At 50.2% G+C, this 13,711-nt stretch overlaps 1 protein-coding gene across 1 annotated transcript; it reads left to right on the top strand.

The window, feature by feature from the left end:
• The first annotated feature begins 1,259 nt into the window (after nt 1-1,259).
• On the top strand, nt 1,260-13,711 carry LOC120051476 (transmembrane protein 41A-B-like). Its single transcript, XM_038998360.1, has 5 exons — nt 1,260-1,501; nt 5,687-5,837; nt 6,527-6,688; nt 10,180-10,318; nt 12,925-13,711. The coding sequence occupies exons 1-5, from the start codon at nt 1,338-1,340 to the stop codon at nt 13,167-13,169; spliced, it is 861 nt and encodes a 286-aa protein (XP_038854288.1). The 5' UTR covers nt 1,260-1,337; the 3' UTR covers nt 13,170-13,711.

Below are 13,711 nucleotides of genomic sequence, written 5' to 3'. Positions count from 1 at the left end.
AGAAACAAGATAATACCTTCATCATACACCAGCTGTTGTAGTGCAGATAAACAAGATAATACCTTCATCATACACCAGCTGTTGTAGTTCAGAGAAACAATATAATACCTTCATCATACACCAGCTGTTGTAGTGCAGAGAAACAATATAATACCTTCATCATACACCAGCTGTTGTAGTGCAGAGAAACAAGATAATACCTTCATCATACACCAGCTGTTGTAGTGCAGAGAAACAAGATAATACCTTCATCATACACCAGCTGTTGTAGTGCAGAGAAACAAGATAATACCTTCATCATACACCAGCTGTTGTAGTGCAGAGAAACAAGATAATACCTTCATCATACACCAGCTGTTGTAGTGCAGAGAAACAAGATAATACCTTCATCGTACACCAGCTGTTGTAGTGCAGAGAAACAATATAATACCTTCATCACCTGTTGTAGTGCAGAGAAACAATATAATACCTTCATCATACACCAGCTGTTGTAGTGCAAAGTGTATTTGGTGTAACATTATAGGTCTATGTTACAGTATATACTATTCTATTCAGCTTTATTAACAAGATAATACCTTCATCACCTGTTGTAGTGCAGAGAAACAAGATAATACCTTCATCATACACCAGCTGTTGTAGTGCAGAGAAACAAGATAATACCTTCATCATACACCAGCTGTTGTAGTGCAGAGAAACAAGATAATACCTTCATCACCTGTTGGAGTGCAGAGAAACAAGATAATACCTTCATCATACACCAGCTGTTGTAGTGCAGAGAAACAAGATAATACCTTCATCATACACCAGCTGTTGTAGTGCAGAGAAACAAGATAATACCTTCATCATACACCAGCTGTTGTAGTGCAGAGAAACAATATAATACCTTCATCATACACCAGCTGTTGTAGTGCAGAGAAACAAGATAATACCTTCATCATACACCAGCTGTTGTAGTGCAGAGAAACAAGATAATACCTTCATCATACACCAGCTGGTGTGGCACAGAGAAACAAGATAATACCTTCATCATACACCAGCTGTTGTAGTGCAGAGAAACAAGTTTGTTGCCCAAAAACATCCTTTGGTGTAGAGAGAGCCAACTGTAGTTTATAACATCAAGGTCCAGACAAAGATCCTCAGTACTCTAGTCTGGCAGTTGACCCGTGCACCACCAGAGAGAGCACGAGGCTGCCCTCTAGTGAAGATACAGTTGAAAGCATTCCAGGACCACAGGGCAACTGTCGGAAGTTATTCTGTGACGTTCACTTCTCAACACCGACACGGGAGTCGGTCACCGAACAAGCCTTTCTGATAGGAGGTCGGTGTAGCGCGTAGCAATGGGTTCCATTTCGGGTTTATTATCTGTGGTAGGAGCGGCAACTTTATACCTCTATCTCCTGTCCTCTTTCCTGCCGCCCGGACCGCAACATCTTCACCGGCGACATGAGTTAAACAACGAGAGCGCAGAGGGAGACGGGGACGTGGAAGTTGTAGAGTACAGGTAGCCAGCCTCAACAGATCTGTAGCTACAATTTGGCAGATGTCGCAAGACTTTTCAGCTATTAGCATAATAATTATAGGCTACAGCAGCTGCCTGCTTGTACAATGACACTTTCTAGGACATGTTTACGTATACAACGTTACAAATAAGTCAATATATAGCCACTTCCACAGTGTTATATTCGGGGTAATAATAGCATAGTGACATCACCATTTATGTAATAGATCTGATGTAACATTAAAGTCTCAGAGTACTCCCAGAGTGGTTATCTGTTTGATTATGATGTTGATAAGTGTATTGACAGACAGCGCAGAGTCCATGGAGGTGCTGTAGTAATCACTGCGTTTGGCAGCATCTCATTTCCCTCAGATGATTGCACGACAAGTTATGAAAATGGCCTCATTAAACACCTGACTGTCAGTGTATGCTAATTCAGAGGAAACGTCACAGCTGGTTGCTGTTCTCTCAAAGTATTTGTCCTTGCTGATGGTGTTTGAGAGCATTAGGTGATTGATTACATTACAGTAGTTCCTGTTTTCAGATGATGTTCCTATTGGCCTACTCTAAACCCCTGTGTGTCTCATCCAGCCCCACCTTCTCTCCTACGTCTATGGTTTCTGCCCCAGTGGAGACCTGGCCGTGGCCTCTCTTGGCTGGCTTAGGTTCACTTGGCCTGAAATACTGTGCTCCTCAGTCTGATGAGTATGAGAACATACAGCTCTGACCTAACCCTGGACAGGACACACTTGTCTTGGTTGGCGTTATGCCATGGTCCCATCATATTTCATCCTACCTAATTATAAAGGAGTTTCAGGACCCTGGCGTCACGTTAATCAGCCCTGTACACTCCTATTAGAGAACAGACATGCAGAGGTGATGGTAGACGGAGGTGGATGGACAGCCTGGACAGGAGGACACCACTGGGTCTCTATGGTCTCCTGCCAGGTCCACCACCGGACGGTTCTGATGAGGTGCTACCCAGGACATAACACTGGACACGGTGTGCCGAGGGATACACACCGGACGGTTCTGATGAGGTGCTACCCAGGACATAACACTGGACACAGTTGGCTGAGGGATACACACCGGACGGTTCTGATGAGGTGCTACCCAGGACATAACTGGACACGGTGTGCTGAGGAATACACACCGGACGGTTCTGATGAGGTGCTACCCAGGACACGATGTGCTGAGGGATACACACCGGACGGTTCTGATGAGGTGCTACCCAGAACATAACACTGGGCACTGTGCTGAGGGATACACACCGGACGGTTCTGATGAGGTGCTACCCAGGACATAACACTGGGCACGGTGTGCTGAGGGATACACACCGGACGGTTCTGATGAGGTGCTACCCAGGACATAACACTGGGCACGGTGTGCTGAGGGATACACACCGGACGGTTCTGATGAGGTGCTACCCAGGACATAACACTGGACACTGTGCTGAGGGATACACACCGGACGGTTCTGATGAGGTGCTACCCAGAACATAACACTGGGCACGGTGTGCTGAGGGATACACACCGGACGGTTCTGATGAGGTGCTACCCAGGACATAACACTGGACACGATGTGCTGAGGGATACACACCGGACGGTTCTGATGAGGTGCTACCCAGGACATAACACTGGACACGGTGTGCTGCGGGATACACACCGGACGGTTCTGATGAGGTGCTACCCAGGACATAACACTGGACACGGTGTGCTGCGGGATACACACCGGACGGTTCTGATGAGGTGCTACCCAGGACATAACACTGGACACTGTGCTGAGGGATACACACCGGACGGTTCTGATGAGGTGCTACCCAGGACATAACACTGGACACGGTGTGCTGAGGGATACACACCGGACGGTTCTGATGAGGTGCTACCCAGGACATAACACTGGACACAGTTGGCTGAGGGATACACACCGGACGGTTCTGATGAGGTGCTACCCAGGACATAACACTGGACACGGTGTGCTGAGGGATACACACCGGACGGTTCTGATGAGGTGCTACCCAGGACATAACACTGGACACGGTGTGCTGAGGGATACACACCGGACGGTTCTGATGAGGTGCTACCCAGAACATAACACTGGACACGGTGTGCTGAGGAATACACACCGGACGGTTCTGATGAGGTGCTACCCAGGACATAACACTGGACACGGTGTGCTGAGGGATACACACCGGACGGTTCTGATGAGGTGCTACCCAGGACATAACACTGGGCACGGTGTGCTGAGGGATACACACCGGACGGTTCTGATGAGGTGCTACCCAGGACATAACACTGGACACGATGTGCTGAGGGATACACACCGGACGGTTCTGATGAGGTGCTACCCAGGACATAACACTGGACACTGTGCTGAGGGATACACACCGGGCGGTTCTGATGAGGTGCTACCCAGGACATAACACTGGACACGATGTGCTGAGGGATACACACCGGACGGTTCTGATGAGGTGCTACCCAGGACATAACTGGACACGGTGTGCTGAGGAATACACACCGGACGGTTCTGATGAGGTGCTACCCAGGACACGATGTGCTGAGGGATACACACCGGACGGTTCTGATGAGGTGCTACCCAGGACATAACACTGGACACGGTGTGCTGAGGGATACACACCGGACGGTTCTGATGAGGTGCTACCCAGGACATAACACTGGACACGATGTGCTGAGGGATACACACCGGACGGTTCTGATGAGGTGCTACCCAGGACATAACACTGGACACGGTGTGCTGCGGGATACACACCGGACGGTTCTGATGAGGTGCTACCCAGAACATAACACTGGACACGATGTGCTGAGGGATACACACCGGACGGTTCTGATGAGGTGCTACCCAGGACATAACACTGGACACTGTGCTGAGGGATACACACCGGGCGGTTCTGATGAGGTGCTACCCAGGACATAACACTGGACACGGTGTGCTGAGGAATACACATCTGAGATCCTAACCACAGTGGCTTTGCCTTCCATTCATCCCATACAGCTCAACCATTAGATGTGATACTAGCAGCTTAGGTTTCATGGTTTATGGTTCATTCTGTCTGTGTCACGGCTGAGGAGCCTGATACTTCCAGCATCGAAACTAGCAGAGGCAGAAATCCCAGAGCAAAAGCCTCTATTTCTGTCCCATATCCTGTTTCATACTCTCTCTCTCTAACACGTCCCTCTCTCTCCGCCATCTGGAAACCTCTCCCTCTCTCTCTCATGCCTGCACACGGGCACCAGCCATGCCCACTTTAGTCTGTGTTTGACCTGTCTATGATGTCAGATTAGGGTATCCCCAGATTCCCAATACTCTAGAGAGTCAAGTTTAGACTAGTCATACACCAGCAGACTGGGGGCTGAGCATTATGTCTTCCCTATATGACTACAACTATGGCTGTCTGTACTACAGCTGTGTGTACTACGGCTGTGTATACTATGGCTGTATCTACTATGGCTGTGTATACTATGGCTGTGTGTACTACGGCTGTCTATACTACGGCTGTGTGTACTATGGCAGTATATACTATGGCTGTGTATACAGCTGTATACTGTATACAGCCATAGTATACACAGCCATAGTATATACTGCCGTAGCATAGACAGCCATAGTATACACAGCCAAAGTATATACAGCCGTAGTATGTCTGTACTGTGTGTACTATGGCTGGCTATAACCTATAACCCCTTCCTATAACCTATAATCCCTTCCTATAATTTATAACCCCTTCCTATAACCTTTAACCCCTTCCTGTAATTTATAACCTATAACCCCTTCCTATAACCTGTAATCCCTTCCTATAACTTATAACCTATAACCTCTTCCTATGACCCCTTCCTATAACCTGTAACCGTTTCCTATAACTTATAACCCCTTCCTATAATTTATAACCTATAACCCCTTCCGATAACACCTTCCTATGACCTATAACACCTTCCTATGACCTATAACCCCTTCCGATAACACCTTCCTATGACCTATAACCCCTTCCTATGGCCTTCGCCTGTGTTACCTTAAATGCTCTGTCCTCAGTGTCCTCAATTCCCTTTTGAAGAAAAATAATAATAAAAATCCCCCTGGTGCAAACAGTAACTAGGTGCCACTATTTAGGTCTAAATCTGACACGAGTATTAGGAACCATGTTATCTGATGTTGCTGGTGTTTGTTTCCCTCCAGACTGAAGTTCCCGTCGGACCTGGATGAGCTGAGGGAGCTGGCTGAGATGCTGCAGTTCTATAAGACAGAACACACAGGCTACGTGGTGCTGCTGTTCTGTAGTGCCTACCTCTACAAACAGTCCTTCGCCATCCCTGGCTCCTCCTTCCTGGTGAGAGGGACTAACATTACACCCATCCACGGAACACACACACTTTGTTTCCAAGTGTCCATGCCCCTATGACCAGAACCTCCATCCGTGGTCAGAACAGCCTGCCTCCTGACACTCACCAGCAGGGGTGTAAAGTACTTAAGTAAAAATACTTTAAAGTACTGCTTAAGTCGTTTTTTTAGGTATCTGTACTTTACTATTTATATTTCATGACAACTTTTATTTCACTACATTCCTAAAGAAAATAATGTTGTTTTTACTCCATACATTTTTCCTGACACCCAAAAGTTACATTTTGAATGCTTAGCAGGACAGGAAAATGGTCCAATTCACACACTTATCCCTACTGCCTCTGATCTGGCGGACTCACTAAACACACATGCTTCATTTGTAAATAATGTCGGAGTGTTGGAGTGTGCCCCTGGCTATCTATAGATAAACAAACTAGAACATTGTGTTGTCTGGTTTGCTTAATATAAGCAATTTGAAATGATTTATATGTTTTCAGTTAACTTTTGGTACTTAAGTATATTTAAAACCATATTCTTTGACTTTTACTCAAGTAGTATTTTACTGGGTGTCTTTCACTTGAGTCATTTTCTATGAAGGTATCTTTACTTTTACTCAAGTATGACAATTGGGTACTTTTCCCACCAGTGCTCACCATGCTCATCCCCTGTGCTTCCCAGAACATGCTGGCGGGGGCGCTGTTTGGTCCATGGCAGGGTCTGGTCCTGGCCTGTCTTCTGACCACCACCGGCTCTACCTTCTGTTACCTGCTCTCCGCTGCCTTCGGGAAGAGCTACATCATACGCCTGTTCCCTGACAAGGTGGACAGGCTGCAGAACAAGGTGAGAGAGAGAGACCGAGTATGTTGTTCCAGACCACAGTACCATGGGGTTGTTGGAGGAGGGTGTAGGACTGGTACAGGACCCTTCCTATACCACATGTCCTTTGATTACAATTCTCTAAAGATACATTAGAGGTGTGTGTGTGTGTGTGTGTGTGTGTGTGTGTGTGTGTGTGTGTGTGTGTGTGTGTGTGTGTGTGTGTGTGTGTGTGTGTGTGTGTGTGTGTCCTCTTACAGTGTCCTTGGCTTACACATTAGGTTAGACAGGTGTAACAGCTGTCCAGTGAAGACTGGTCTGATCACCAGTGTAACAGATGTGATCGTACTTCGTAACTCTCTTGGGTTTTTGGTTTGTAAAGAACAGACTGTTCAGCCAGCGGTCCCAGTTGATTGGTGATTATTCTGACGATAGACATCAGGAAACACATGTTCAGGACAACACTATGTTGATCGCTGCAGATTTGTGAATCGTCTGTTGGCATGGAAATAACTGAATTAGAGCATGCTGGGTAACTCTCTCTTACAGCAATATCATAGAAAAGTGCATCCCAGGAAGCCACCAATATCTAACACACAAATATACACTGAACTAAAATATAAACGCAACATGTAAAGTGTTGGTCCCATGTTTCATGAGCTGAAATAAGATACTGGACATTTTCCATATGCACAAAAAGCTTATTTTTCTCAAATTTTGTACGCATATTTGTTTATATCCCCATTAGTGAACGTTTCTCCTTTGCCAAGATAATCCATCCACCTGACAGGTGTGGCATATCAAGAAGCTGATTAAACAGCTTGATCATTACAAATGTGCACCTTGTGCTGGGGACAATAAAAGGCCATAGAAGTATATAATGTATAAAATGCACTATTTCAGAATGTGACCTCCCCCTATCTGCAAGCATGACCAATGGCATAACACCTTATTAATATGTAAATTCAACCAACCAATAGGAATACATAAACAGTGTCAAGGGAAACATAACTAAGCGTGTTACACAGGGTAAGAATTCAGAATGCCATGTGTTCTTTTAGTGTTGGGACTTTAGTAATATCCCTCCAATCATTCATTAATAAGTACATTTAAAATTACAGTTCTCTCTTCCTCTTTACTTCCTCCATTCTCCCACCCCCTCTCCTTCCCTCTCTACCTCCTCCTCTCTCCCACCCCCTCTCTACCTCCTCCTCTCTCCCATCCCCTCTCCACCTCCTCCTCTCTCCCACCCCCTCTCCTTCCCCCTCTCCTTCCCTCTCTCCCACCCCCTCTCCTTCCCTCTCTACCTCCTTCGTTCTCCCACCCCCTCTCCTCCTCTCTCCCATCCTTCTCCCTCTCCTTCCCTCTCTCATCCTTCTCCCTCTCCTCCTCTCTCCCATCCTTCTCCCTCTCCTCCTCTCTCCCATTATTTCCCCTCTCCTTCCCTCTCTCATCCTTCTCCTTCCCTCTCTACCTCCTCCTCTCTCCCACCCCCTCTCCTCCTCTCTCCCACCCCCCTCCTCCTCTCTCCCACCCCCCTCTCCTTCCCTCTCCCACCCCCCCTCCTCCTCTCTCCCATCCCCTCCCATCCCCTCTCCCATCCCCTCTCCTTCCCTCTCCCATCCCCTCTCCTTCCCTCTCCCACCCCCCCTCCTCCTCTCTCCCATCCCCTCCCATCCCCTCTCCCATCCCCTCTCCTTCCCTCTCCCATCCCCTCTCCTTCCCTCTCCCACCCCCCCTCCTCCTCTCTCCCATCCCCTCCCATCCCCTCTCCCATCCCCTCTCCTTCCCTCTCCCACCCCCTCTCCTCCTCTCCCCCACCCCCCCTCCTCCTCTCTCCCACCTCCTCTCTCCCACCCCCCCTCCTTCTCTCTCCCATCCCCTCTCCTTCCCTCTCCCATCCCCTCTCCTTCCCTCTCCTCCCCTCTCCTTCCCTCTCCCATCCCCTCTCCTTCCCTCTCCTCCCCTCTCCTTCCCTCTCCTCCCCTCTCCTTCCCTCTCCCATCCCCTCTCCTTCCCTCTCCCATCCCCTCTCCTCCTCTCTCCCATCCCCTCTCCTTCCCTCTCTCCCCTCCCCTCTCCTTCCCTCTCCTCCCCTCTCCTTCCCTCTCCTCCCCTCTACTTCCCTCTCCTCCCCTCTACTTTCCTCTCCTCCACTCTACTTCCCTCTCCTCCCCTCTCCTTCCCTCTCTCCCCTCCCCTCTCCTTCCCTCTCTCCCATCCCCTCTCCTCCTCTCCCATCCCCTCGCCTCCTCTCCCATCCCCTCTCCTCCTCTCCCATCCCCTCTCCTCCTCTCTCCCATTATTTCCCCTCTCCTTCCCTCTCCCATCCCCTCTCCTTCCCTCTCCTCCCCTCTCCTTCCCTCTCCCATCCCCTCTCCTTCCCTCTCCCATCCCCTCTCCTTCCCTCTCCCATCCCCTCTCCTTCCCTCTCCCATCCCCTCTCCTTCCCTCTCTCCCACCCCCTCTCTCCCACCCCCCCACCTCCTCTCTCCCACCCCCCCACCTCCTCTCTCCCACCCCCCCTCCTCCTCTCTCCCACCCCCCCTCCTCCTCTCTCCATCCCCTCTCCTTCCCTCTCCCATCCCCCCTCCCCCTCTCTCCCATCCCCTCTCCTTCCCTCTCCCACCCCCCCCCCCTCCTCTCTCCCTCCTCCTCTCTCCCACCCCCCCCTCCTCCTCTCTCCCACCCCCCCCCCTCCTCTCTCCCCCCTCCTCTCTCCCACCCCCCCTCCTCCTCTCTCCCACCCCCCCTCCCCCTCTCTCCCATCCTCTCTCCTCCTCTCTCCCACCCCCCCCCCCTCCTCTCTCCCTCCTCCTCTCTCCCACCCCCCCCCTCCTCTCTCCCCCCTCCTCTCTCCCACCCCCCCTCCTCCTCTCTCCCACCCCCCCTCCCCCTCTCTCCCATCCTCTCTCCTCCTCTCTCCCACCCCCCCCCCCCTCCTCTCTCCCTCCTCCTCTCTCCCACCCCCCCTCCTCCTCTCTCCCACCCCCCCCTCCTCTCTCCCCCCTCCTCTCTCCCACCCCCCCTCCTCCTCTCTCCCACCCCCCCTCCCCCTCTCTCCCATCCTCTCTCCTCCTCTCTCCCACCCCCTCTCCTCCTCCTCTCTCCCACCCCCCCACCTCCTCTCTCCCATCCCCCCTCCCCCTCTCTCCCACCCCCCCCCCTCCTCTCTCCCCCCTCCTCTCTCCCACCCCCCCTCCTCCTCTCTCCCACCCCCCCTCCCCCTCTCTCCCATCCTCTCTCCTCCTCTCTCCCACCCCCCCCCCCCTCCTCTCTCCCTCCTCCTCTCTCCCACCCCCCCCTCCTCCTCTCTCCCACCCCCCCCCTCCTCTCTCCCCCCTCCTCTCTCCCACCCCCCCTCCTCCTCTCTCCCACCCCCCCTCCCCCTCTCTCCCATCCTCTCTCCTCCTCTCTCCCACCCCCTCTCCTCCTCCTCTCTCCCACCCCCCCACCTCCTCTCTCCCATCCCCCCTCCCCCTCTCTCCCACCCCCCCCCCTCCTCTCTCCGTCAGGTGGAGGAGAACCGTAGCAGTCTGTTCTTCTTCCTCCTGTTCCTGCGGTTCTTCCCCATGACTCCTAACTGGTTCCTGAACGTCACGTCCCCCATCCTAAACATCCCCGTCTCCATGTTCTTCTTCTCCGTACTCATCGGTGAGAAACAGACGCAGCACTGCCACGCAACGCAACACAACACCACACAACACACAGGACTATTATATAATACTACTACGAATGACACTCGCATGATACATCATTTTGCTTAAGACGTGAAGACTTTCATTAGCTGACTGAGTTAATGTCTAGGCTTTAGCTCAGAATGCTAACACAGTCTCTCCCTTGTTATTTTGAAGTACTACTTCAACAGATGTCATTAATTACCAAAGCCAGATGTATCATGTCCACCTTTACTGTTCCGAACTCTCCCTCCTCCCATATCGCCTTTATCTAGGAGGTCTAACCCAGTCTCTCCTCTCCTTCCCCAGGTCTAGTGTTTATCTAGGAGGTCTAACCCAGTCTCTCCTCTCCTTCTCCAGGTCTAGTGTTTATCTAGAAGGTCTAACCCAGTCTCTCCTCTCCTTCCCCAGGTCTAGTGTTTATCTAGGAGGTCTAACCCAGTCTCTCCTCTCCTTCTCCAGGTCTAGTGTTTATCTAGAAGGTCTAACCCAGTCTCTCCTCTCCTTCCCCAGGTCTAGTGTTTATCTAGGTCTAACCCAGTCTCTCCTCTCCTTCTCCAGGTCTAGTGTTTATCTAGGAGGTCTAACCCAGTCTCTCCTCTCCTTCATCAGGTCTAGTGTTTATCTAGGAGGTCTAACCCAGTCTCTCCTCTCCTTCTCCAGGTCTAGTGTTTATCTAGGTCTAACCCAGTCTCTCCTCTCCTTCTCTAGGTCTAGTGTTTATCTAGGAGGTCTAACCCAGTCTCTCCTCTCCTTCCCCAGGTCTAGTGTTTATCTAGGAGGTTTAACCCAGTCTCTCCTCTCCTTCTCCAGGTCTAGTGTTTATCTAGAAGGTCTAACCCAGTCTCTCCTCTCCTTCCCCAGGTCTAGTGTTTATCTAGGAGGTCTAACTCAGTCTCTCCTCTCCTTCTCCAGGTCTAGTGTTTATCTAGGAGGTCTAACCCAGTCTCTCCTCTCCTTCCCCAGGTCTAGTGTTTATCTAGGTCTAACCCAGTCTCTCCTCTCCTTCTCCAGGTCTAGTGTTTATCTAGGAGGTCTAACCCAGTCTCTCCTCTCCTTCCCCAGGTCTAGTGTTTATCTAGGAGGTTTAACCCAGTCTCTCCTCTCCTTCCCCAGGTCTAGTGTTTATCTAGGTCTAACCCAGTCTCTCCTCTCCTTCTCCAGGTCTAGTGTTTATCTAGGAGGTCTAACCCAGTCTCTCCTCTCCTTCCCCAGGTCTAGTGTTTATCTAGGTCTAACCCAGTCTCTCCTCTCCTTCTCCAGGTCTAGTGTTTATCTAGGAGGTCTAACCCAGTCTCTCCTCTCCTTCTCCAGGTCTAGTGTTTATCTAGGTCTAACCCAGTCTCTCCTCTCCTTCCCCAGGTCTAGTGTTTATCTAGGAGGTCTAACCCAGTCTCTCCTCTCCTTCTCCAGGTCTAGTGTTTATCTAGGAGGTCTAACCCAGTCTCTCCTCTCCTTCCCCAGGTCTAGTGTTTATCTAGGAGGTCTAACCCAGTCTCTCCTCTCCTTCTCCAGGTCTAGTGTTTATCTAGGAGGTCTAACCCAGTCTCTCCTCTCCTTCCCCAGGTCTAGTGTTTATCTAGGAGGTCTAACCCAGTCTCTCCTCTCCTTCTCCAGGTCTAGTGTTTATCTAGGAGGTCTAACCCAGTCTCTCATCTCCTTCTCCAGGTCTAGTGTTTATCTAGGAGGTCTAACCCAGTCTCTCCTCTCCTTCTCCAGGTCTAGTGATTATCTAGGAGGTCTAACCCAGTCTCTCCTCTCCTTCCCCAGGTCTAGTGTTTATCTAGGAGGTCTAACCCAGTCTCTCCTCTCCTTCTCCAGGTCTAGTGTTTATCTAGGAGGTCTAACCCAGTCTCTCCTCTCCTTCTCCAGGTCTAGTGATTATCTAGGAGGTCTAACCCAGTCTCTCCTCTCCTTCCCCAGGTCTAGTGTTTATCTAGGAGGTCTAACCCAGTCTCTCCTCTCCTTCTCCAGGTCTAGTGTTTATCTAGGAGGTCTAACCCAGTCTCTCCTCTCCTTCCCCAGGTCTAGTGTTTATCTAGGAGGTCTAACCCAGTCTCTCCTCTCCTTCTCCAGGTCTAGTGTTTATCTAGGAGGTCTAACCCAGTCTCTCCTCTCCTTCCCCAGGTCTAGTGTTTATCTAGGAGGTCTAACCCAGTCTCTCCTCTCCTTCTCCAGGTCTAGTGTTTATCTAGGAGGTCTAACCCAGTCTCTCATCTCCTTCTCCAGGTCTAGTGTTTATCTAGGAGGTCTAACCCAGTCTCTCCTCTCCTTCTCCAGGTCTAGTGATTATCTAGGAGGTCTAACCCAGTCTCTCCTCTCCTTCCCCAGGTCTAGTGTTTATCTAGGAGGTCTAACCCAGTCTCTCCTCTCCTTCTCCAGGTCTAGTGTTTATCTAGGAGGTCTAACCCAGTCTCTCCTCTCCTTCTCCAGGTCTAGTGATTATCTAGGTCTAACCCAGTCTCTCCTCTCCTTCCCCAGGTCTAGTGTTTATCTAGGAGGTCTAACCCAGTCTCTCCTCTCCTTCTCCAGGTCTAGTGTTTATCTAGGAGATCTAACCCAGTCTCTCCTCTCCTTCATCAGGTTTGATCCCGTATAACTTCATCTGCGTGCGGACAGGCTCCATCCTGTCAGAGATCTCTTCCCTGGATGATATCTTCTCCTGGGGGACACTGCTACAGCTGTTGGCCATCGCCTGTGTGGCCCTGCTTCCCGGAGCCCTTATCAAGCGCTATCGCCAGAACCATCTCCAACTGGACGGGCTGCAGCAGAATGGAGGACACAGACAGAACCAGGGACAAGCAGCTGATGACAGAAAGAGGAGATGACCCTCCTGAAATACAGTCATCCTGGGTCTGATTGAACTTTACTGACCCTGCTGGACTGGATTGGCCACTATCTCTACAGCTTTACATAGGGGACTTTAGACTTTTTTTTAGGGGAGAGAAACGTCTTCACTGCCACTATGCCGAGGATACTTAAAGGTCATGAACAGTCAGAATCATGTTTTTCCATGAAATTTGATGATATTTGGATGAAACCAGATCAAAGTATGATGACCAAAGTATGAAAAATGACTGTTGCTCCTACATTGATCAAGGTTGGCCATAAAGATACTGGTCTCCTCCCCCATGTCAAACACTTGGATTCAGGAGGCGGGATTATTGAGGGAAAAGGGGTGACATCACCCTAACTCTCATTTTAATACACCAATGGTAACATATTCTCTTACCTAATTTAAATAAGTACCGCCTTGTTACCAACATCGGAGAAGGCGTGTTTGCGGAGGGGCGTGGTTTATACAGCTAATCTAATGGTGCAAAATTGGACTGTAAGGTGTCAGCAAATATAATTAAAAGCTTATACTATT

The sequence above is a fragment of the Salvelinus namaycush genome, chromosome 7 (assembly GCF_016432855.1).
Source record: "Salvelinus namaycush isolate Seneca chromosome 7, SaNama_1.0, whole genome shotgun sequence".
Classification (NCBI taxonomy): Eukaryota; Metazoa; Chordata; class Actinopteri; order Salmoniformes; family Salmonidae; genus Salvelinus; species Salvelinus namaycush.
Note: the sequence above shows the minus strand (reverse complement) of the source record. Positions and strands in the feature narration are given on the sequence as shown.

Bases quoted from the DNA above. Each gene is read 5' to 3' on its own strand.
- LOC120051476 (XM_038998360.1), top strand. From the start codon at position 1,338: ATGGGTTCCATTTCGGGTTTATTATCTGTGGTAGGAGCGGCAACTTTA. The intron at 1,502-5,686 runs GTAGCCAGCCTC...GTTTCCCTCCAG, and splicing joins GTGGAAGTTGTAGAGTACAG to ACTGAAGTTCCCGTCGGACC. The intron at 10,319-12,924 runs GTGAGAAACAGA...CTCCTTCATCAG, and splicing joins CTTCTTCTCCGTACTCATCG to GTTTGATCCCGTATAACTTC.